The 26,616-nt window shown below is 40.9% G+C and overlaps 1 protein-coding gene across 1 annotated transcript; it reads left to right on the top strand.

Annotated features, from left to right (window-relative positions):
- Positions 1–2,756: 2,756 nt before the first annotated feature.
- Positions 2,757–26,616, top strand: grm2b (glutamate receptor, metabotropic 2b). Its single transcript, XM_086086436.1, has 6 exons — positions 2,757–3,255; positions 7,443–8,056; positions 18,819–19,656; positions 20,597–21,660; positions 23,915–24,107; positions 25,548–26,616. The coding sequence occupies exons 2-6, from the start codon at positions 7,547–7,549 to the stop codon at positions 25,619–25,621; spliced, it is 2,679 nt and encodes an 892-aa protein (XP_085942562.1). The 5' UTR covers positions 2,757–3,255; positions 7,443–7,546; the 3' UTR covers positions 25,622–26,616.

The raw sequence follows: 26,616 nt of genomic DNA, 5'->3' as shown, positions 1-26,616 counted from the left end.
TTCGGGTACACTTTTTTTTTTTTAATATACGCGCACAAAGCGTTCTTAATATTTTGCACATTACGTTTGGCTAAATAAGGCAAACAAGATATGAGAGTGCTATCAGTATAATGGCGTATTTATTTGTGCTTGTCTCGTCATTTATATGAAGTTTGTAGTCCTGCTTTTCATTTTGTCTTTTATTTTGTAGTAATTGTGTCCTCTTATTTCAGAAACTTTACTTCCTGCCTTGATGTCATCGTGATTGTTAGGCCCGCCCCTGATTGTCTCTACCTTTTGTCGTATTTCCTCGTGTATAAATAGTCTTTTGTCGGATTGTTTTGGCTTCTGTCATGTCCTGGACAACTCGTCTTTTAAAGAGTTATTGTTTCATGTTAGTAGAGTCAATGCTTTTGTTTCTTGTGCTTCCTGGCTTTATGTTTTGGTTTCCCGCCCTGCTGCGATTTTGTTTTTTTTTGGAGGGGGGCGGCGGATGATGATGCTTATGTTTCCTTGTTTTCAAGTTTCAAAAGTACAGTTATTTTTCTAATAGTGCTTTTGGGCCTTTCATATTAGGGAGGGCACCGCAAGCACAAATCTAGACTTTACACTGAAATGATCAGTTGGATCGGGATTGGCCGATATTTTGCATTTATGCAAAATTGGTGAATGGCTGTCTTAATGTGCCCGATCGATAAATGATGTCATTGATCGGCTCTACGAAATAAGATTATATGTTATATTTAATCACTTTTATTTTGTTTTATTTTGGGGGTGTAATTTTTTCCCCCCTCATCATTTTAATTGCCGGCAATTAAATGACGTCAATTCATTGGCATCAATTAAATGTGGGGTTTTCGCTGTTCTATTACTGAGTTACAGAAAAATAAATCAATTACTCCAATAATTTTACAGAAGCCCACAAATGCATTAAAGTCAGGTTTTGTTTTACTTTGTTTGCCCCAAATGTGTGGCAATTAAAAATGCACACACATGAAACTGCCATGAGAGAGTCTTGCACCAATGGTCACAATACTGAAATGACTAGGAACGGTTGAGTACCGATACCAGGTATCGGTGCTGATACCAGCCTTATTTTAAAGGTTAGGGTTAAGTGCTATTTTCAGTTCAGGAACTAGAAATGAGAAATTAAGGGAACAGAAAATTGCCATTAATTTCATGTATTGGGATTTATAGGTCTTTCTTTAAAATGTTCTGTCTTTTTGGGGGGTTGGGGGGGGGGGGTTGTGTACTAGTGGCATCTGTAATTGGTATCGTATCAGTGACTACTCAAGAGTTGAGTATCGTATCGGTCTGAAAAAATGTGGTATTGAGCATCCCTAGAAATGACTTGGATGCTCAGAAAGGCAGTTGAGCGGAGTTTTGTCATTCATGATATGGCATGACTCCTTCTTGTGACTGGCTCTAAATCTGCTGTTAGACCCACCAGAGGCTTCAAAATGTACCATATGCTGCACTGATTTGTTTCTGGCATTTAAAAAAAATGTTTATGTAGACCAAAAAAAAAAAATCTCTATGTCAATCTCAATTTGCCCCTACTGGTTATACCAGGGGTGCTCAAGTTCGGTCCTCGAGAGCCCCCATCCGGCCTGTTTTCCATGTTTCTCTCCACTAACATACCTGATTCATGATCGGGATCGTTATCAGGCTTCTGCATCGCTTTGCTGATTAGCTGATCATCAGATTCAGCTGTGCTGCAGGAGGGAAACATGGAAAACAGGCTGGATCGGGGCTCTCGAGGACCGAACTTGAGCACCCCTGGGTTATCCGTTCTATTTAAAGATGTGTGCAATCTGTCTCAGGTTGACCTCAGAAGTACTTTATTTCTTTCTGTTTATTTGGTCACATCGAATGTTTCTTTCCATCGCTCTCTTATAGATTTTTTTTTTTTTTTTTTTACTTCACTTGCTTGGAGATCTCCCTGGACTTCATATTGGTAGCTTAATTTGAGCAGCAGCCAAATCCCAACTCAATACCCGATATTAACTGCATTTGTCTTGAGGTAACAAAGGAATGGGCCACCACGTAACCTCTTACTTCTGAGCAAGCTACTCTGCATAAAAGGGGATTTAATTTATGATCATTTTCTTGATGAAGATCTACGCTGCCATCACATCTTGGTCATTAACTGTATTTAGAAATTCTTTGTGGTGGTGCCACAGACCCGTTGCCAGACCACAATCTTATTAGGAAGGGGTCGGGGGGAGGTTGTCTGCAGCAAAAATTTGACCCAAAAAATGAAATGGGTTCAAATGGCTGTTAGAGCTGCCGAGCCCTGACATATACTATATTGTAATGTGTCTGAGCTTGGGATGTGAGTCAATGATGCCTTGCTCACTGTAGCTAGGAAGGAGATCAGTATCACTGTGCAGGGGGGGCTTGAACTGTGACCCTCCGGTTTCAAAGACCAAGCCCTTACAAATGAGCTACAGTCGACCTATTCCATGAAAGGACGGGCTGAAAAACACAAAAGAGCTTCCAGCTTTAGAGTGCATGCAACACTCAACTGGATGGGATTCAATGAGAAAGGTGAATGAGTTTGACAGTCCTTCATGAAAGCTTTTAAATGTACAATTTTTTTTAATTGATCCAAGCACAAAATTGGAGCGGGGAACTCAGACTGTATAAAAAAAAAGAAGCATATTTGTGTTTATTCTTATTATTATCATTATTATTATTATTATTATGTTTTTTGTGTGTGTGATTGCTCCTGCTCGTCTGTAGTTTTGTTCAAAACCGAGCTTCTCCCAGCCTGTGTGTGTAGTTGGGCTTTTGTTTGAAAGCGGCTGACAGTCGGGAGCGCGCAGCGTGGTCGCGTTTGCGCTCAGTAGAGCAGCAGAGGTGCGTCCGTGTTGCACCTCCGCCACCAGCCGAAGATTCTCCAGCTCCTTCTTCTTTTCAACTTCCTTCTCACAGCTTCCCGACGAGAAAACTCTTGAAGTTGTTTTAAAAAACAACAACAACAACAACTCCACTTTATTCACAAGTCGAGTTCGGTTATTCTCTGGAGCTGGTCTTTTTGCGCGAGGCTGGACCTGGCTGCAGGTTCAGTGGTCCGACGGCTGGCAAGTTGGAGAGCACGAAGGAGTTTTGCCAGTGTGTGTGTGCAAACACTTCAGAACCAAGGACAGATCCAAGCAGGAGCCTGGCAAACACGTTCCAAAGAGGACAACATCTGCACGCTGCTGGTCATAAGAAGCGGCTCGCGGTGCGTTCGCGGTCGCCAAGGAAAGCTGCACGCCAATAACGTTTTAGGTAAGAAACTGCTTTTTTTCCCCCCTCTTTAATACGTATCTCCTGAATGAGACATACATTGTATTCTAACCTGTATAGAATTAGATGAACACTTTTAGGTAATATAACCAAAACCATTCAGCAAAGTTACGAAGTGCTAGTAAAAACCGTAATCCACGTCTGAATGTGACGTTTTACACTTACAATGTTTTCTAAGAAATATGTAAACGCAACATTCAATTCCCCGGGTACTTCATTAGGTTCACTTGGCTGCATACTTGCATGATTTAAAAAAAAATCTGGTATTACAAAAATAATAATGCAAAGTTTTGATACATATACCACAATAAGGTTATTATAGAGTGTCTTTTACAGTGGTGTAAAATGGGGAGAAAAAAATAAAAAATAAACAGCCTTTGCATTAAGATCTGACTGTGCACATGTACCTAATCTATTGGCCATCGGATGTGAGATCTTGACAGTGATTGATGACAAGCGGCTTGGAGCTGTCACTGTCACTTTCTGCCATGCTTTTCCACACGCAACGTGCTTGTTAGTGAAAATCAACAAACAACTTGCATGGCACACTACACTTTTGGGCACTGAAATACCAAAGCGATTAGAAACATAAGGTGCAAAGGGAATCTGGAGGCACATGAGATGAGGATGAAGGGAGTTACTGGTAGGTTTTCCTTATTAGCTGTGGGCATGTCGCTGATTTTATAGACAATCTCCCTTGCTTTATTTTACAAGGCCATTTGTCTTTGCCAATTAAAGCCGTTTGGCTGATGTTGTGCACAATACTCAATCTCAGTAATAAATGATTATCTTGTCAGTGTTTTTTAAAAAAAATTTTTTTTTTTTACGACATCTCACCGCTCTTGCTATTATTAGTGTTTTAAATTAAATGTCAACCCTTGTAAATTGGAGGATTCCGCCAAAGTGTGCACGTTTAATGTCAGATCAATCTAATGTAATGGATACATGGTTTGAGTGATTTTACTGAAATTATACTAAACATTCACATCACATCCAAAAACAGCCAATTAAATCTCATTTACACCCACCGGCTACAATAACGGCTACATTTAAAAGAAATAAAGTTTTTAATTGTCACTGTTTTGAGAGGTATTCATTTCTAAACACTTTATTGTTTATTATGATTGTGAAGGACTCTTAAAAAAAATGTGAATTAATTCATCTATTCGCTAGATGACAATGAATTATTAATTGTAATCAATAATTAATAAATTACACACTAGATTCCAGTGTACATCTTGTCTTAAAGTCAACAGCTTATTGGTAGGTTGGTTAACGTAATAATTGCAGTAACTCTCGTGAAGCTAAACACACAGAGTATCCTTTAAACATTTTTTGGGACAATAATATGTTATAATTGACCTCACTAGTCTAAACATGACATTCTCATTAATATTACATTTTTGGAATATGAATTATGAAGCAAAATGCAGACGTTTTTATCCATCTCAGGGGGCGGCCATTTTGCCACCTACTTTTGACTGAAGATGACATCACAGTTGCTCAGGTCTCAGTTAACAACCAATCAGAGCTCACGTTTTTTTTCTGAAGCTGAGCTCTGATTGGTTGTTAACTGAGACCCGAGCAACTGTGATGTCATTTTCACAGCAAATGGCAAAAACTAGATTTTGCTGTTTAACGCCACTAACGCAATATTAACCAGAATACCTTTTGTTGGCCAGTGGGGCTGCATAGAACATATTATTATTATTATTATTATTATTATTATTTGGAGGTGGACCAAAATTTTCTTCAGAAAAATGTCAACACCAATTGGACCTCAGCTCAGTGAGCATCTACAGTAAATTGTTTACACCAGTGTGCTTTGCTTCCTCTCCGTCTTATTATCTATCTGTCGCACATACACGAACATGTCCATATATGGAATTAATGACTCAAAATTGTCCATAGGTGAGAAAGTAAAGTGTGAACGGATGCTTGAGCTCACTTGTGACCCTAATGAGGACGAGCGCTATAGAAAATGGATGGACGGATGGATGCATCACGAATGCTGGACTCGAGCAAATGTGGTTCTTGTTATGTTTGGCTCCCACTTAACATCTTCACACACACTTACACGTTGTCGTCCAATCACGGCATCGCTGAGAGGGAGTCTGCACTGACTCACACCGGCTAAATTTGGACGAGACAACGAAGAATGCAGTTCTCAAGGCATCTTTTATGCTAATGGCGACTGGACAAGTCCTTTCTGACTGCTTCCTACTTTGGGAGCACGAACGCACTCCGCCGCTGCGTCCGCCGCTGCGTCCGCAACGCCGTCCTTTTAATGACCCGATTGAAGGCTGATGGGATCATTTGAAGGCTGATCGAGCCCCGGTTGTCTTTCAAATGAGGAAATGCGTCTTTTTGATGACGGGCGTTTCATGTCTTCTATGGCGTCTGACTGCATTTGCACTTCTTAGGCTTTCGCGAGACCTCCGACCTCCATTTGGCCTAGTTCACAAAGGCTCGCCTAATTGGCTGTTCCTTATGGCGCCATTAATTCACACGGCGACCTTGCCTTCGCAACCAGAAAGCTGCCATCTGCTCCAACGCAGAAATGCAATTAGCTTTTTTTTTTTTTTTTTCATATCGGACTTTGACCTTGACTCTGTTAGGTCAAATGTATCGCCGGCTTGGTGATCTTCTTGTCGAACCCTCAGACGCAACTTGGATCACGTCGTCACACTCTCGGCGAACCTCCTCGCTGGATGCAAAGCAGTGCATTCGTCAATGCGTCGCTCGAGCTGCCACCCACAACCTGATGTAATATTTATCCCGAGCGGGGGAATGCAGCATTCATTAGACTCGTACCTTCCTGTTGTCTTCCTGTTGTTCTTGGAGAACATTTCAGCGCGCAGCTCCCTACAAGATTGTTAACAGTATTTTTGGGTCAACAACCTGTTTAGGAAATATTACCTAGCGTGTGCAAAAAGTTTGAAAAACAACAATGGAATATGAATAAATAAGCATGTTTGGCATCACTAAAATAATTTAATGAGCACTCTTAGTCGACATCACAACAAATCAAAAACCAGTACGCTCGCCTCTGTCGAGATCCATATTAGCATACGCTGCCCGCTTCCCTGCAGTCCAACCCTCACTTATTATTTTATTTAACCAAGCAAGTTACCATGGCAACTGCCCCCCCCCCCTCTTCATTGAGGAGCACCACCATCTATGTGTCATCTCATCGTAAGCTGGGAAAATCCTCCTCCCTCGGGAAGTGTCTGGAATATCTACAGATGTCACATCTCAGGAGAAAAAATTGACATTTTCACGTTTGCCTTAATTAACGTAAAATCCCGTCAGCAACATTTAACACCCCCCCCCCCCCCCCCAAATCACCATTCAAAAGCATTTTTTTTTCTCTGTATTTATGGCCCCCAATTTGCTGGTATTATTTATTATCAGATTTAAAGGGGTAGTCAAACATCTCTTGACTATAATATGTTATATGTGACCTCACTAGTCTAAACATGACATTCTGATGAATATTTTATATATATTGAGTTATGAAACAAAATGCGGCCATTTTGCCACTTGCTGTCGACAGGGCTCAAGCAACAACCAATCATAGCTCACCTGTTTTCTGAAGCTGAGCTGTGATTGGTTGTTACCTGACTCCTGAGCAACTGTAATGTCATTTTCAAAATGGCCGCCTTATATATAGATAAAAGAGGCAAGATTTTTGCTGCTTAAGTCATTCATTCCCAGCCATTTTCACTGAAGCAACCCCCTTCGCTCCCGGCTGTTTTACAGGATTTTGACTGATTATGCAAGGCCCACAGAATATTGTGTTCTATTGCTATAAAATATGGAACCTACCAAAAGAAAGATTAGAGTCGCTTCTTTCATCAGGAAAAATATATTTCTATCCATTTTCCGTTTTGCAGCAATTAACATTTGAATACAGCTAAGTTTCATCATTATTCACAAATCTGTTTAAAACTGGGGGTAAAGTAGCTTGTTGCAACATGGCCCTGGTTGATCTCTTATACTCGTTTTTGTAATTAATACCATTGCTTCACATGTTCTCTGCAGTTCATTGACTGCTTCAACGCCTTCTGTATGCTCTAGCATAAAAAACATATAACTACCTTAAGACACTTAAAACATTTAAAATAAAGCAAAGGGTTGACCGTATTGATTCTTCATTTCACTTCTAGGAAGTATCCATCATGCTGTGTCCAGTGTCAGGAGGCACAAACTCTCTGTAAGCAACCACCTCCCCTCCTCTTTGATACACTGATCCCAACTTCCTGCCCCCGCCATGCTGACCATCGCGCCGCTCCGGTCGTCGGCCGCTCCGGTGCCTTCCTACTGGCCCCTTCACATCCTCCTGCTCGAGCTGCTGGTCCCAGGGAGCCTGCCCAGCATGTCCAGACTCCCCCCGGCGGCCAAGCGCGAGATCCTCATGGACGGCGACTTGGTGATCGGCGGCCTCTTCCCAGTGCACCACAAAGGCGAAGGGACGGAGGATTGCGGTAAAATCAACGCGGAGCGCGGGATCCAGAGGCTGGAGGCCATGCTGCTGGCGCTCGACGAGATAAATTCCAGCGATCGCATCCTTCCTGGACTCCAGCTGGGGGCGCACATCCTTGACAGCTGCTCGAAGGACACCTACGCTTTGGAGCAGTCGCTCGATTTTGTCAGGGCGTCCCTCACCAAGGTGCACGACCCAGGTTTCATCTGCCCGGACGGGTCGCGACCCATCCAGAATGAGGTCCCGTTGGCCATTTCGGGGGTCATCGGTGGATCCTACAGTGATGTTTCCATCCAGGTAAATGCAAATTCATGCATTCACCCACTTTTAATCCATTCATCTATTATTCTTTTCATTGATCCATTCATCTGTCTATCCATCCATTTATCATCCATCCATCCGTCCATCATCCATCTATTCTCCATCCGTCTGTCCACCCTTCCATTCATTTCACTATCTGTCATCCAACCATGCATCCATCTATTTGTCCGTCCATTCATCTGACCGACCATTCATCCATCTATACATCCATCCATTCATCTCTCTCATCTGTCATCCATCCGTCCATAATGCTTTCTATCTGTCCATCCATCCATCCATCCATTCACAGTATCTGTAATCATCTATCATCCATCCATCCATAAATCTTTCCATGCAAGCCGTCCGTCTGTCCATCCATCCACCCATCCATTCACAGTATCTGTCCGTCTGTCTATCCAATCATCTGTCTATCAATCCATCTATCATCCATCCGTCCATCTGTCCGTCCATCCATCTGTCCATCCATCCATCCATTCACATACATCCATTCACATTTTTCTACCAATCCATCCATTCACAGTATCTGTCTGTCTGTCTATCCATTCATCTGACTATCAATCCATCTACCCATCCATCCATTAAAAAATATTTCCATCCATCCATGCATCCATTCACAGCATCTGTCTGTCATATTTCAAATCCAGAACCTCAAAACTGTGAGGCAGATATGCTAGCCACTAGTGCGTCGACCGTATAAATATTTATTTATTTTTCATTCAAGCATAATTCTTGCATTCCAATTGCCCTCGCGTACTACTATTAACAATTACATAATGTCTACTAGACAATGATACATTACATTTAGAGCGATGTTAGTGCCTAATCTGATCATTTATTTTTCCCCCCAAACAAAACACATATTTGTTACAAATATAGTTGTGAAAAAGCATGCGGTAATGTGAGGTGCAATAATGTATGCACACAGTCTTTTCTTCTCCTGTTTTATTTGTAGTAAAAATCTGAATAATGTTCTAATGCAAATGAATGCAAAAAGAGTTCAAGCCTCAAATCGGTTGAAAAAAGTGCCACATTCTTAATTTCGAGACAGTCAACATGTTCTTGTGTGTTGTAGTAAACACAACCTGCGCGGCATAGCATTAATAATTGACATAACACCTGAAGTGTCGGTGACGAAGAGAGCTCATGAATATGCAGATGTGTTTACGCATGTTAATCAGCGTATTTGCCGCTGTGTATGTACTGTATGTGGATTTGTGTGCCTCGTTGACATTAATCAACCTGCGACGGTTCGATTATGTGTATGCGGTATTCTCGAATTATATAAGCTGCTACAATATTGTTGAAGTGTACTTGTACACGTGTGCTAACACGCCTAGCGCTCATCTATTATTGACGCAGTTAATTTACTTTCATCGTGCTCTTTCAAGTACGCTGAATGTGTATGTATTAGTTTTCTTCCTTAAGTGAAGTTACTAAAAAAAAAAGAAAAAAAAGGGCATCTTTTCGATTGACAGCTCAGAAGAAAATATGACAAGTCACAATTGCATTTTTCTTGTTTACATTAGAAAGCCTTAAGGGGAAAACGTAAAGACGATGGATTTGCGGAGTTGGGTGAGTTTTGGCATGATGATGCCATTAAGATGGCAAGATTATTACAATTTTGTATTTCTATAAGACACACATGAATTATATATTGTAGCAGTGAAACCTTGATTATTACATATTTAAAAAAAAATAAAAGCATTATAAATTTGACAGTTTATCACTTTATGGCTGCTTTTGACATCTGGCTATATGTATACGCTTGTATTTAAGCTCTATTGAGTCTCTGCTTGCTTTGTAGTGCTTTGCATGAGAGAAAAAAGTGTGTTGGATGGCATCTCATAACCAAATCTATTTGTAGTTCCTTTGCTTCTCCCTGTGGGAGCATAAAAACATTTTTTTTATTTATTTTTTTTATTTATTTTTTTTGCACTGTAATTGCCAGCACCTCCACACAGAAAGTAACAATGAGAGAGGAGGAAGCGATGATGATTTGACGCCGCTGCGTGACTTAACATGTTCGGTTCTGGGCACGAGTCCAGTAAGGGTGGATGCTGAATGACGAGGTTTTTCATGAGTGTGTCTCCTGAAGTCCCTTTTTAACAACGGGGCGTCCTCGCTGAAAGCCACAGGCGCAATAGCGACCTCTTTTCCTTGTTGTGATGCCGACGCCTCTGTCAAAAGAACAGCGTGTTTGCGCCACTTGCCTGTCAACGTGTTAGTTAGACCACCCAGGCACAAAATGAAACTTATTCCTCGCTCAACTGTCTGTTTTGATAGCGACTGTGAATGGAGGCAAAAGAGGAGCTTTTATACACTGCTCACAAAAATCCGAGAGTGAACATTCAGGTTGAATCTTTTAACCGTTCGATGTTTCGGTGCTTTCTGCATAATTTGCTGTTCTCTAATAAAGAGCTGAATTCGCATAGGGTTAAAGAATGAAAGAATATTACGATGTACTAACAAGCCATTATAGTCTCTTCTTTTTTTTTTCTTTTTTTCTTCTTTTCTTTCTTTTCTTAAGAGCTCAGTATTGTTCATTCGGTAATTTTACCGATTTGACATGTCATCATCATTGCTCTCTCTCTCTTTTTAATTTTAATTTTAAAATTTTGTATGTGGGTGAGTATGTTGTGTTACTCATTGGTTCACCTAAAACCTATTTAAAATCCCATACCGTTCACCTAAACCGAATACTTCAGAATCCAGCTAGAGTCGTGAGGTTGTCAGGAGACCCGAGGAAGGATCAAAGAAAAGAAAGGAAAGTGAAATCCAGCGCCGGCCAGACATTACCTACTACCCACCGGGTTACCAACCAGAGTCCTTCACCAACCCCAGAAACATCTCAATTCCAACAAATTAGGGAGACCTCAAGAGACTAAAGAAGAGACTGAGGAAAGGAAGGAAGGACAGACGAAGCAGAGTGAGATCCACAGACACCAGCCTCCACCGATTCAACGACCAGAGGAAGAAGCAGATTGTGTTTGAATTTCGATAGATGCTGGTGTGGTGGATCTGGCATGCATGAAAATCTCCACCAAAGAGGGGAGCCGTCGACCCCGGTCTCTTCTTTAAACCATCGCAATAACGAAAAGTCATACTTTTTTAAACCTATTGTGTTAATGCAAAATGGCTGCCGAACCTTGGCATTTTAGATCAGGTCAGATGTGTTCGTTTTTATAATAAAAATACATATTAAAGAGGCAGTGTGTATTATTTAGTGTTTAAATAATAATTCATTCATTTAAAAGAACACTATTAATTCCAAAAACATCCCCAAAAATCAGTTACATGACATCAACATACATTCCTTTATATAATCGTAAGTCTAGTAATCGCTAATTATATTAGATAGGTTGCACCACGCCTTACAGGTGGCTGCCATGTTTCACCGCCATCTTTATGCTACGGATACTCGAAGGAGAAAACTTCACCTGAATACCGTATTAGGATGCTTGTCTCCCTCTTCTTTGCTCTCGCTAGCTTTTGCTAGGTTCTCCTGCTAGCTGCTTTTGTTAGCCGCTCCAGCTAGCTTGTGCTAGCCGGCACCTCTCTTGTTAGCTTCTCCAGTGCGTTCTTGCTCACCGTTCCCGCTCACCGGGCAGTCTCTCTGCAGCACCTAAGTGCTGCATTCTATTAGTTCACCACTAGATGGCACTAAATAATACACACTGTCTCTTTTGAGAAATAGGACAAAAATCCTGTTTGTACACAAATGAAATAAGCTTCTTAAGAAATATGTTGCAAATCATAGGACATATAATGGCAAATACATTTTGGCAGTAAAAGTGTGGAAAATAAGATTTGTTTTCATCATACATATATATAAAACATATATACACACAGAGACGTGTATATATATATATATATATATATATATATATATATATATATATATATATGTACTTCTTTCTAGGGCTGGATATTCAATCCGATATTGATTAATTATGGAACATCAATTCTTCTTAAATATCAAGGACATGATTTTAAAAAAAAACTCCACAGACATTAAATTCCAAATTACATTTTGCAGAGGAACTATTTAAATGATTTATTTATCAATGAAAATAGCACTTGTTATAATCACTTAAGTGTTACGCAAATATTGACATCAGCAAGGATCCGATGAAAATATTTTCATTATATAGTTCAATAATTGTAAATATAAATTAAAAAGATTCAGAATTGTTTTTAAAGTGCAATAAGTCAGGTATTTAAAAAATTAAGAAAATACCTTTAAATTCATGTGAACAGTAAAGAAAACAATAAGATACCAAAAAATGTGACCTTTAAAATGGTATTTTCTTAAGAATTTATGGGGGAAACAAATATATAAATAATCGATCCATGGTTTTATGAATCAATATCGGGCTTGAAGAGGAATATTGATTTACTATTTATTATACAAAAATTTTAACCCAGCCCTACTTCTTTCCCAAAATTGTGTGTCTCAAGGAGATCTGCCAAGAAGGATCCTCGTAAACTTAGGACAAGCATCTATTCCGAGCCATCTGTGAGATTTCTCCTTTGGCGAGCAGCAAAAAAAGGAAACTAATGGAAGATGAGCCAATCTCTCATGAGCCCGACAAGGATTCTCTCATAATTAGACACTTTCATCATCTTTTTTTTTTGTCCTCCTTGTCAAGTCTTCGCATAATACAAAAGAAGCAGTTGTGACCATCTGGTGGAAGACGGAATTAGCCTTGATTTCTGATGTGCGTTTACAGCGCTTGTCTTAACGGCCAATTCGGATTCTGTTCCAATATCTCATTTCTACATCAACAGATTGTGTGTTTTGAAATTTTAGCAAAATGTACAAAAGAAAAATATAACACCACTGCCATACATTACTTTACAACACGGATGGAATTTCACATTTCTGAACTTGTTTTTTTGCGCATAAACTGTCCACCGGAGCTTCCTTTGCCAAATGCGCAGGTTGGAAATAAGAATGGTGTTGACCAAGTTCTTTTAGTTCATACAACGTGCTTGTTAAATCTTTCGGCTTCCACCATCCTGTCCTCGCACTTGCCACCGAAGTGTCGTGTTTGTGCGTGAACTTCTTAACACGTTCCGTGCAACAGACAGCACAGTAGCTGTGCTCCCAATTAGCACATCACGGCGACACTCCTCAGTGAAGCAAGGCTTGCTGATGTCAAGTTTGAAACCTACACAGTCCGTTTCTCTTTCATCACATGAAAGAATCTGCTGCTGTGTCGAGGCCACCACAATAACAATACTAACGCTGGTGGTTCAAAGCTTTTTGTGAAGTCGGTTATTAGAGGGGGACATTCATCCTTCTTCATAGTCGTTAGAGAATTGAGTTTGGCTTATGTGCCGATTGGGCTTTCCCAAAACTAGGACGTGAATCTTGGCTCAATTAGACAGAATGTTATTACAGCTTAGAACTGGAATAAAGCTCACCGTGGAGGGATTACTGTGTTTTTGTCAGGATATTTGATGGAGTTCACCTAATCAGGCTTCTGTCGGGCGTGCGGCCGAGCTGATCATTTGATTCAGGTGTGTTGGAGGAGGGAAACGTGCATGCTGGATAGATTTCCGCGTAAAAGATTGTGGCTCCAGTGGATGATTCCTTTATGTGTGGTATCCTTATATATTATACAAAGCATGAGCACTTTTTCTGGGCCGTTCAGGGAGAGGTTAAGATGGAGAATGCCGCAAGTCTTCAAGTGTCTGCCTGAATGTCATCCGCTGGAGGCTTCCACATGACACGCACCTCTGGGACATGCAGATGGACTTTCCATGTAGAGATGAAAGAGATGAGAGAGTGAAATCATGACGGCGACATGAGTTAGGAAGCAGTCTATACAGTATTCCATATGTCTTACCTTTATTCCGACACTCTGGATTAGAATCTCGTAAAACTTTATTTGGATTTGGCACCAAAAAAAAAAAAAAAAGATTTGTGCATAGTATGGAGAGACCGGTGCATGTTGTCACAGGGGTAAGTTGTCACATTGTTATTATCGTCTCCACTAGAAGGTGCAACAAAAAAGTGGACTAATTTTCTTCCCATAGATTTATGGTCAGGGGTCATGTCATGGCTGAGAAGTGAACACCACATTCTCAGCTGAGACGAACGCCAATTAACCATTTTGCACAACCCAAATTAAAATATTTTATCTTTACATATTTTCAAACAAACGTCGTCCATACACAAATTCTAGCAGCAATTCATGCGGACTCATTCGAGGAGAGATTCAAGAATCTTGCCATTGTTCTGTTTTAGCTAACTTTAAACTAGAGCTAGCATTAGTCAACATGATACTTTAGGGTAACATGTCTCAGTCATTTTGGGGTTAGTTGTCACGTGACATGCAAAAATAATGGTTCAATAAAAAAATGCACCACTGGTTAAAACCCAATTATTGTTGTTGTTTTATGCTAAAAACAATTTGTCATTGTTTCTGGGCTTATTCTGCCAGGCTGGTGACTACAAGTACAGTACACTATTATGCATATTTAGTAGTATAGCTACCATGTTTCTGGAAGACAGAATTTCATTTTGGTCAATCAATTGCTTATAATAAGAAAGTCCTGAATCACACAGTGACGTCACAGTCTGAGCAATGGCCAGCATAACTGATAATCTAATTAGCTCATAATACTCATGGATGTGGAAATGTAATCCTCCATAACGCATATTTGAGCGCGCTCACTGAGGCGGACGTGATGGCGCGGAGCAGGCGGACCCATTTTTCGCGGATGAAAGCACTGAACTGTAACGAGCGTCTAATTGGTATCATTCCAGTTATGGTGTCAAAATGAACGCGTGACTTTAAATAGGAATCTTGGCCGGTGTCACACCCCGCCACTTAGCTGCCCGCCTAATGTCGTCTTCATACCTGCCTGCCCGTGCTGTTGGCTGAGGACAGAAAAGATTGTGCATACAAATGCAACATCAATGCAAAGGCACCAGTGGGCGATTTTTATGTAAGTCCACAGCGCACACGGAAGAAGCACTAGCGGGCGTGTGGCGTGCCTGTCTGCATCCATCACATTGACTCACTTCATACCCTCAAGAGCTGGTAGGGCGCCGCCTGTGCCGTCTCTTGTCTTTGGGCTGTTGCAGCATAAGGAGGTCGAATGCGTGGGTACGTGCCGATTACGTTTTTAATTTCTCACTGACTTGACCCCCTTCTTTACACGACCCAACTCTTACTGCCTTCCTACTCTAACTGCATGTTTACCTTAAGAGCGCTTTACAAACCCTAGCTCGGAACTTCCTAACCAACCAATTGACTGATCTACCTACCATACTTCTCTATCCACCTACCACTAACTACTGGTGCAGTTTTACATTAACTCATTCACTGCCATTAACGGCTATAGACGTCAAAAATTCATTTGATTTATTAGTTTAAAAAAAAATGTTGTGTGACAACCTAGATTTTTTTTATTGTACATTTAGAACGGATATAAAATTTGTGATTAATTGTGAGTTAACTATTGAAATCATGCGATTAATTACAATTAAAACATTTAATCGTCTGACACCCCTCATTTTTAATAATCTTTTATTTTTTTATTAGGGGCATTAGGCGATTATTTTTTTTTAATTGTAATTAATCACATGACTTCACTAGTTAACTCAAGATTAGTCATGAATTTTATATCTGTTCTAAATGTACAATACAAAATTCTAGGTTTTTATGCTCTCGTTAACAAAAGTGGAAAAAAAAAGTTCAACTAATAGAAATAGTTCAAATGAATTTTTGACGTCTATAGCCATCAATGGCAGTGAATGAGTTAAAGGGAAAGTCCTCCTTAAAAATGTCTTGACAATAATGTGTTGTGTGACCTCACTAGTCTAAACATGACATACTGATTGATATTACATTCGTGGAATATGAGTTACTCAACAAAATCCAGCCATTTTTATCCATCGCAGGAGGCGGCCATTTTGCTACTTGCTGTCGACTGCAGATGACATCACAGTTGCTCGTGTAACGACCAATCACAGCTCACCTGTTTTCTGAAACGGAGCTGTGATTGGTTGCTACCTGAGACCTGAGCAACTGTGATGTCATTTTCACTCGACAGCAAGTGGCAAAATGGCCGCCTTCTGATATTGATAAAAACTGCAGAATTTTGCTGCTTAACTCCTATTCCGGAATTTAGACTAGTGGGGCTGCGTAGAATATATTATTATCAATGATTTTAAACAATTAAAAATTTTTTTATAATAATAAATAAAAATAGCTCTCTTAAAGTGACAATCAAAACTGATTATTGTAAAGTCAGAATTGGCCAGCGAGTGTATGCACAACAATGAACAGGCTCTAATAACACTCCAGGATTAATGGTTTTGTTTCCTTTTATGGACAGGAATAAATGATATTATAAAAAAACACTTTCATCATGCTTAATCTTAACAGGGGGAATTTTCAATATTACACCCATGAGGACATCCTTGTTTGGGAAACCTCCCAAGCTCACAGTACAGCAATAAGCTTGTGTGTGTTCAATAATCACCATGGTGTCTCGTGAGGATACAGAGAAAAATGCTTCTTTCTTATCCTTTTTTTAATTTTTTAAATTTCTTTTTTTTTACACCAGTTCTCTGCTTGGTTTGTTTCTGTGCTTTGTCACCATAATAATTTATTCAGCACCACACAGATACCATCTCAAGTAAATAATGTGTCTTGAAGGACCAATTCTACTACCGTCTTCTACTACTACTACTACTACTGCTACTACTAATATATAAAAATAGATCAAACAAGAGCCTACATAAATTAAAACACAAATACATATATTCATCTGAAAGGAGTTTTGATGAATATGTATTAAGTGCAAGTAAGGATTTGTTTTGCTCTGAGCAGCCAATCGGAGGATGGAAAAAATGCTGACGTTGTGTGCCAGCTCGGTGGCCCCCACGGGGCAAATTTAAAATCTGTTCCAAATGATTGACATGGCGGCACATGTGAGTCTGAAATATTATTGGGCAAAAAATAAGCAGTGCAGCAAAGCGAAATGCTTACGGATTGGCAAGGAGTTTGTTGGCAATAAATTCGGACAATTACACGGAACAAATATTAGAAATTGTCCATTTTGGTCAGTGCTTGTATTGGTGCTTTTATCGGTTCTGACCCCAACCACTGAGCAATAATAGGCCATTAATTCAATCTTTAAGGCTAACTCGTGTTTTGTAACAGCAAATTTCTCCACATTGTTTCCTTCGTCTGTGGGCCAAGTTTGACGATTTGAACAATGTGATGGGCCGACAGATAGTAGATTGCGGTCACAGCAGAGAGGCTTAAGAGCATCAAAACAGCCTGATAAAAAAATAAAAAATCCTCCTCCGCGGCTATTTCAGGTTTTGGCATTTAGCTACGAGTTGTACGGCTCGAGCTGCTCGTGATGCGGACCCTGACTGAGTAAACATTTTGATACTGACAAACACTCCACCGCGCCATTCAGATGAAGTGTTACACTGCAAGTCAATGAAAGGACCCACTTCACTCACATGGAAGGATGGAAGTAAAGAAGTGATGTGTTCAAATGGACGTTTTTTTTCTGAATGTCACTTTATTTCACCAAATCATTTAGTTTATGATCGCTTTTTGATCTGTCATCTCCAAGCATCTCATAAAAACCGATTGATCAAGTTTTCTTCGCTTGAAAACACATGAAAATGTTTTATCTAACTGTCTCATGCAAATGACTAGCTAAGACTAGACTAACGTCAAGAAGAAGAAAAAAATTCTCAAATGTGTACTTTTTAGTGGATAATGAACTTAAGCAATCAAAATGTTTGCAATATACGGATGTGGAGCATTTCATGACCCAGGCCAGTATTCAAGTTGCTGTGTGTGTTCAATATTCATGTGCGCCTGTTTGCTGAGGTTTTTCGTCCAAATCCATACTGTGCTCCTCTCATGTTATCGTAAAATAACTTTCCTTTTTTTCCATGTGGGAGATTAGAGTGTGTCAGAATTGTGTTTATAATGTAATTAATTTGAATTATTTGATGGATTTTGTTTTTTGGATGCAAATAATAGATTTTTCCTTTATCCGGTGAAGGTATCACAAAATTAAGTTTTTCTGATGCGGGGTTTTGAACGCAACGCAAGCGAGGTTTAGGCAGTTGAGGCACACGGTGTGGAGAAAAGACAGTGCCCGTGTTTTTAGACTTTGTGGAATAAATGTTAAATGTTCAAAAGACACCACGGTTGTCACAGAGCTGCAACATTCATCCTTTGTTTTTGAATCTTACAACTTTGCCATTCTCTCACTAGATATTTTAAGAGGCTGTTATCTGTCAAAACAAAAAAAAAAAGAACTCCCCACTGTGTCGTGCTGGCGTGCACGCAGATAGACGCTATCGAGTTCCTTGCAAGGCGCCTCTTGCTTGAAATGAATGTGAAAGCGGAGACCAAAACAGTTACCGGAGGGGCCAAAATCAAAATTAACAAATGCTAATGTTTCTTTTTTTTGCACAAATAAGCCCCAACTGGACAATTCCAAAGTAAATGTCCCCGAGTGGACAATTCCCACAAGCGTTTTGCAACATAGCTAACGATAAATGTTTAATACACGAGAGAGAAGCCACAGATGGGCCATAAAAAAAAGTCTAGTAAAAAATATATTGAGTAAAAGTTGTGATTGTATCTGAAATAGCCACATCACATCATATGATCGCGATGCAGCCGATTTTGTCAAATAGTGGCAGTTTCCTAGCAGTAAACGTTCTTTTTGTTTCTCTGTGAAGGTGGCCAACCTCTTGCGACTCTTCCAGATCCCTCAGATCAGCTACGCCTCCACCAGCGCCAAGCTAAGCGATAAATCCCGCTATGACTACTTCGCCCGCACCGTACCGGCAGACTTCTACCAGGCCAAGGCCATGGCGGAGATTCTGCGTTACTTCAACTGGACGTACGTGTCTACCGTAGCCTCGGAGGGCGACTACGGCGAGACGGGCATCGACGCCTTCCAGCAAGAGGCCCGCTCTCACCAAATCTGCATCGCCACCTCGGCCAAGGTGAGCCGCTCCATGAACCGTCAGGGTTTCGAGAACGTGATCCGCTCCCTGCAGCAGAAGTCCAACGCCAAGGTGGTCATCATGTTCACCCGCAGCGAGGACGCCAGGGAGCTGCTGGTGGCGGCCGCTCGCATGAAAGTCGCCTTCATCTGGGTGGCGAGTGACGGCTGGGGGGCGCAGGAGAGCGTGGTGAGGGGCAGCGAGACGGCGGCGGACGGCGCTTTCACCATCGAGCTGGCCTCCTACCCCATCCGAGAGTTCGAAGACTACTTCACTAAACTGAACCCGTACACCAACACCAGGAATCCGTGGTTCAAAGAGTTCTGGGAGCACCGCTTCGGCTGCAGTCTTCAGGAGCACGGGTGCAGCGAGCGCAGCCTCAGAGACGGCACTTTTGAGCAGGAGTCCAAGATCATGTTTGTGGTCAACGCGGTTTACGCCATGGCCTACGCGCTCCACAACATGAGGCAAGCCGTGTGCTCCAACACATCCAAGGTCTGTGAAGCAATGAAACCAGGCAATGGCAAACGGTTCTACAAGGAGTTCATCCTGAAGACCAAGTTTGAAGGTGAGCGAAGGAATTTCATAGCAAATATTTTTATATTTTTAAGAGGAGGCTCAAGACACACCTTTTTTAGTTTGGCATTTAAATGATATTTTTAAACACTTTTATTTATTTTAATTTTTTTCCTGGAGAGCTCAGTTCATTCGGTAATTTTATCGATTTGACATGTCATCATCATTGCTCTCTTTTTTTTTATTTATTATTAAAAAAAAAATTATACATTTTTATTTTGTATGTGGGTGTGTATGTGCGTGTGTGCGTGCGTGCGAGTCTGTATGCATTAGTTCACCTAAAACCTATTTAAAAATCCCATACCGTTCATCTAAACCGAACACTTCGGAATCCAGCCAGAGTCGTGAGGCCGTCATGAGACCAGAGGAAGGACCAAAGAAAAGAAAGGATAGTGAAATCCAGCACCGACCAGACATCATCCACCACCCCTTTATTTCTTTTCTTAAAGGGATACTTGACTCATTGAGCCATTTTCAGCAGTTAAAAAGTTAATATTTTGTCTATAATTAATTTGATAACTCCATTATTTGTCATGTACAATTAATACTTTAAAAAAAAACTATTTGCCACTTGCTGTCGACTGAAGATGACATCACCATCATTCAAAGGAATGTTTCATCCCATGTAGCCCAGTTTGGTTATGTGTCATGGGAGCATAAGCGAAAAAAGATGCATGGAATCAGACCTCTGAAATCCGAATCCAGTTTTGATCATATCACAAATATCAGATATGTCTGCCAACGTGACCGCATCTTAAGCGGCCGGAAGCAAATAAATAGAGGTGAGCCGTGACATTTTTGCACACATCAAAGAACGCACGGCATGTAGATCAAAACTTAGAAAAATGTGGTTCCAAAATCGCACGACTTTACTGTAATTCAGGTGTTAAAACGTCTGTTGAGCCGCTAATTCTTCTATGGGTTCCTCCCAGCTCCGTTTCGACCCGCCGACACGGAGAACATGGTCCGCTTCGACTCGGTCGGCGACAGCATCAGCCGCTACAACATCTTCCACTACCACAAAGAAGACGGGAAATTTGTCTACACGAAGGTGGGCTACTGGGACCAGAACCTGACCCTGAACACCACCCTGGTAAGCTGGCGCGGCTTGTTGCCGCCCACCTCCCAGTGCAGCGACCCCTGCAAGAAGAACGAGGTGAAGAGCATGCAGCCCGGGGACGTGTGCTGCTGGATCTGCATCCCCTGCCAACCCTACCAGTACCTGCAGGATGAGTTCACGTGCGCCGACTGCGGATTTGGCCAGTGGCCCCTGGACAACCTGACGGGCTGCTACGACCTTCCCGAAGAGTACATCCGCTGGGAGGACGCGTGGGCCATCGGGCCCGTCACCATCTCCTGCTTGGGAATAATTTGCACCCTGTCGGTGGTGGGTCTGTTCTTCAAGCACAACGAGACGCCGGTGGTGAAGGCGAGCGGACGCGAGCTCTCCTACATCCTCCTGCTGGGAGTCCTCATGTGCTACAGCATGACCTTCATCTACATCGCCAAGCCTTCCACCGCCGTTTGCACGCTCCGCCGACTGGGCCTGGGCACGTCGTTCGCCGTGTGCTACTCGGCCCTCCTCACCAAGACCAACCGCATCGCTCGCATCTTCAGCGGCGTGAAGGACGGCGCCCAGCGGCCGCGCTTCATCAGCCCGGCCTCCCAGGTGGCCATATGCGGGGCCCTTATCTCCTGCCAGCTGCTGGTGGCCGTCATCTGGCTGCTGGTGGAGGTGCCCGGCGTGAGGAAGGAGGTCAGCCCGGAGCGGAGAGACGTGGTCACCCTCAAGTGCAACAGCAGGGACTCCAGCATGCTCATGTCGCTCACATACAACTGCGTCCTCATCGTCCTCTGCACCGTCTACGCCTTCAAGACCAGGAAGTGCCCGGAAAACTTCAACGAGGCCAAGTTCATCGGTTTTACCATGTACACCACCTGCATCATCTGGCTCGCCTTCCAGCCCATCTTCTACGTCACGGCCAGTGACTACAGGGTAACTATTGCTCCGTCAGAATACTATATGTTGGTGTCATTTGCGTCCTTAGGATATAAAATGTAGAAATGAATGATACTTTTTTTTATGAAGCAAAGTTGAACTGACTGCCTGTTTTACAAATATAATTTCAAACATGAATTTGAACGCTGGAAAAATTGCATTTGTTGCCTGTCCCTGCTTCGTAAAAATGAGACTTCAGATCTAATTGTTTGCATCCTTTACAAATATTGTATTTGTATTTTTTATTTATTTTGTTATTTCATTATTATTATTTATTGTTTTGGGTTTTATTTTTTAATTTTTTAATTGTTACTTTTAAGTTGATTCCTTTAGGCCCCCTTCCAACCGGAGAGAAAAATGCTGGGGGGGGGGGGGGGAGTGTTTGAGTGAGTGAGTGAGTGAGAGGGGGAGACACACTCGCTTACTCACACAAAAACTCTCTTACATTCCCAAAATTCTCTTACACTAGACACACATACACAAAAAAAATCTCTCTCTCTCACTCACTCACTCCAATAACAAAAACCATCTTTCACACATAAGTCTTACACAAACAAAAAAACATACTAAACTTTCACTTTGATCAAAAAGCTCTCACATGAACCCAAAATTTCTCCCACACACAAACCAAAAAAACAAAAAACCCACTCACATAAAAACTCTCACTTGAAAAAACACACGTTGATAGCTAGCGCCTCGCAGCATGGAAGCCCTTGACAACCCTGTGGCATAAATTCCAGCTCACGGAGGCTTTAAGCGGATTTTTTTTCGTGGCATATACATGTAGGAATGTGTAGCCATAAGAACATTTCAGCTTGTTGAGACAACAGCTGGATTTTCAACAATTTTGAAGCTTTATTCCATATACTTTGAAATTTGACAGGATTGTGGTGTGTCAAATTTACAAGCAATGGTGGCAAATCCAGGTTCAGAAAGTAAAATCCCTTCCACAGTTTGGCTTTAGCCCCTGATGATTGCTAGCTCCCTACCAGGTAAACAAGCACCATGGGTACTATCTAGGGAGCTAGCTAGCTAGCACCTGAAAGTAAAAACCCTGCCACAATTTGGCTTTAGCACCCGATGCTAGCTAGCTAAACGAGTAACGAGTAACATGTTAGCTCCCATGGTGCTCGTTTACCTGCTAGCTGCAAGCCAAACTGTGGCAGGGTTTTTACTTTCTGGACCTGGATTTGCCACCTCTGTTTACAAGACATTTATTTTCACTTTACAGAGATTTTAATAAACAACAAAAAAAGAGACTATATATATAAAACAAGTGAAGTAAAAATAACTTAGCAGCCTTTGCTGAAATGTTTTTTTCCCCAACTGACAGTATTTTTACAGGCCAAAGTTAAAAACGTGTGAGCTCCTCCTGCGTTTGTTTTGGCTGTTGTGGGGGGGGGGGCTATATCGACTTCATGCTGTGCGCCTGCAAATAGCAGTTCTTGGACTGCGGGGCTATCCGGTGGCGTGGGAAGAGATGGTGCTCAGGCACATGACCCCAACAGTCAGCTCATATTAGAGGCTGAAACATGACTAACATGCCCCTTACAGCTACATATGATTAGCATTCTTGCACGTGTTTGTCTTCACATACAGTATGTGCATTGTGCACATACCATACATTCAGGCTTTTTAAAAAAATGGACACGTAAGGACAAAATATACTGGACTGGACTGCTAAAATATTGCGATGTGGCTGCAATTACAACCTCGCCGTGTTACTCTGGACTAAAGTGGTAAGGTACATTTCTTGAGTGTGGTCTTAATTGACGGAGCGTTGCCAAATTAAGTGCCCTTGAGCAAGGTGTTGAACCCCCTCCCACCTCTCAAATGGCTCAGGGGTGGACATTGTGATTCAGCCGCCTTACTCTGCATGACATCTCAGTGTACAATGAATTTGCCCTACGGGGAAAAACCAGAGAACTCTATTTATGTATTTATTTATTTATTTATTTATTTATAGTGATTATAATTGTTATACAGTAGATTGTAGATTATTGTGCCCCTTGAAAGGCCCTATATTATTATTTTTATTATTATATATATTTATTATTATTTATTTATTTATTACTTTTTTTTTCTTTTGAAGGAAAAAATGGCAAAGCACACTGAATATTTTTGAAGATTTGCGACTAGTGAAGCCTGCATTCAATTGGAGGAACAAGGATGGCGCATTCAAGTGATTTCTTAGGAGAAGGAAATGCAACATGTTTCATTCACCCCTCTGCCTTCCCATGTGCCCTGGCAGGTCCAAACGACCACCATGTGCATCTCCGTCAGTCTGAGCGGCTCGGTGGTCCTGGGCTGCATGTTCGCTCCCAAGGTCCACATCATCCTTTTCCAGCCGCAGAAGAACGTAGCGTCGCTGCGGGTCACGGCCAACCGCTTCAGTGCCACCGTGTCGGCCTCCGCTTCCGCTCCCAGTTCCAGTTACTCCAAAGGTGCGCACAAAATATTTTGAATGGAACTCATCAGATTGCGCTATTGTCTATAGCAGTGGTTCTCAAAGTTGTTGTTTTTTTTACACAAAGTACCACCTTGAAAAATACTTGGCTCTCTAAATACCAACATAATGGCCGACATTAAAATACAGTTGTGTACTAAGACCTAAGTAAGAAGTATTCACATGTGACCCAAACATTCCTGGATATACTCTAATACTTAAATAAAAGTTAACTAAATACTCTTACATCTACTGTAATACTCCCCAAAATAAACCTAACACTTTTAAACTACCTTACCTAAATACTTTTACATTTACTAAATATGTCCTGAAAGTTACCAAAGTACTCTTAAAAATGTACGAAATAATCCCTAAAAGTTCTCTAAATACTTTTAGATCTACAAAATACCCCCTAAAAGTTACAGTACATCAATACTCAAATCTATTAAATACTAGTTTTAATTATACTGGAAAAACTCCAAAAAAATGACCTCAATAGTATTACATTTGTTAAATACCTTAATAGACTACTCTTAAATTTCTGAAATAGTCACAAGTTACCTAAATACTCCTGAAATCTACAAAATACTCCCTAAATTTCAAATAACCACTCTTAATAAAAGCCTATTAAATGCCCACAAGTTACCTAAATATATTTTTTAAATACTTCCCAAAAGTTACCTAAGTGACTCTTAAAAATGTATAATAGTTTTTTTTTTTAAATTAAATCTATGAAATACTCCCTGTGAATGACCTAAATAGTCTTAATTCTACTGAAATACTCCCTGAACATTACCCAAATGCTCTTAAATTTATTAAATACTTGCCTAAATACCTAAATGCACTTGAAATCGACCAAATATTCACTCAGTTACCTAAATTATTTTAAATGTATGAAATGCCACCTAAAACTTAAACATACAAAATGCTCTCTATAAATGACCTAAATAATCTTGAATCTCTTAAATACTCCCTAAAAGTTACCTAAATACTCTTAACATGTATTTATCACTTCCTAAAAGTTAACCTGGATAGTATTGGATATTTACAAAATACTCAATACCTAAAAGTTCCATACTCTTAAAATCTATTCAATACTCTCTAAAGGTTACCTATAAATACTATTGAATTTCCAAAATACTCCCTAAAAGTTACATAAAATTACTGAAATACTTCCTAATTTATAGATTTCATTTTGTGATTTCTTCGCATACCACTAGAGGGAGCCACCAGTGGTACTTCTACCACTCTGATCATCACGATTGAAACGACTAATCAACTTTACTACTCTACATTTGAAGTTAACTAATCGCTAATTACGTTTTACAATTGGCCAGTTCACCCATCGATATGCCAATGCAACAGTCCTAAAATGGTAGTCAGTTGCGGCGTTCCAAATATTGCATGAAATGATATCTTTGGAACCTTTGTCCTCTAGGCTCCGCCTCCAACTACGTGCCAGCGGTGTGTAACGGTCGCGAGGTGGTGGACTCGACGACGTCCTCTTTGTGAAAGCATCCCATCATCGGTCCGAAGTGAGGCCGGGTCGAGGGACAATATGCGGGCTGAACCGACGTTGGCTTGTGAGGCCTCGTTTGTATAGATTTCATATACTGTGACTTCTTTGGTTTACACTTAGATGTGGACAATGTGTTTATGGTGAGAATTTAGTAGGAAATCATACAAAACGTTAGGCACTATGTGGCCGGAATGATCTGTTCCAGAGTCAAACTGTCATTATTGTGAAACTTTTATTAACTGTACAGGCAGTGTTGTAACGTTCTCAACCATCGTAGTGTAAAAAGATATTTATCATTGAAAATATTTATTTGCAAATTTCAATTCAAAATAAAATGTTATTATTTTAATCAAATTTGCCATTATTAACCAAACGTTAGAAATAAACCAAACTAAAGGAAAATATAGACATTTTTCTACCTATGAGAATGAACGCATCCTACTAAATTCTGGCAACAGGTGGCTTGTGACGCCTTGCACCGTGCCTTGTCCTAACTCGTCATGTTGTGTGCAGCAATAGTGAAATAGAGCTGTTCTTATCTTATTGTCCTTCCAGTGCTGTGAATATATCCAATGTTTGAAGACTACAGTCCGTCTGTAAAGATGTGACAAACCTTACTGAGCGTAATATGTAAAATGAGGCAACTACTGATGTATGAATGCCGATGTAGACATTCTAGAACGTGTGCGTTTGTGTAACTAATGTAAATAAAACTTTTGTTTTTGTAATATCAGAATAGAGTTGCATTTTAACATTTAAAAAAACAAAACAATGAATGGGGTAGATGCCACGGACTTCCAACTTCCGGGTTTTACACAACAGCGCCGTTTCCGCCCCTAACCGCGCTGGAGGGAGCCCTCAACCGCCCACACGTCGCAAACCGCAACCGGAAACGGCGCTGAACCTGGGAAGTCCCGCCTCCTCCATGGCATATACCCCATTAAGAGCCAATGGGAAGTGTAATTAAAAACTTGACACAATCCTGAAA

Source organism: Leptonotus elevatus, chromosome 10 (genome assembly GCF_054856555.1).
Source record: "Leptonotus elevatus isolate MCC_2025b chromosome 10, RoL_Lele_1.0, whole genome shotgun sequence".
NCBI lineage: Eukaryota > Metazoa > Chordata > Actinopteri > Syngnathiformes > Syngnathidae > Leptonotus > Leptonotus elevatus.
The sequence above is the reverse complement of the archived record's forward strand: the minus strand, read 5'-3'. Positions and strand labels throughout refer to the sequence as shown.

Bases quoted from the DNA above. Each gene is read 5' to 3' on its own strand.
- grm2b (XM_086086436.1), top strand. From the start codon at position 7,547: ATGCTGACCATCGCGCCGCTCCGGTCGTCGGCCGCTCCGGTGCCTTCC. The intron at 21,661-23,914 runs GTAACTATTGCT...GTGCCCTGGCAG, and splicing joins TCACGGCCAGTGACTACAGG to GTCCAAACGACCACCATGTG. The intron at 24,108-25,547 runs GTGCGCACAAAA...TTTGTCCTCTAG, and splicing joins CAGTTCCAGTTACTCCAAAG to GCTCCGCCTCCAACTACGTG.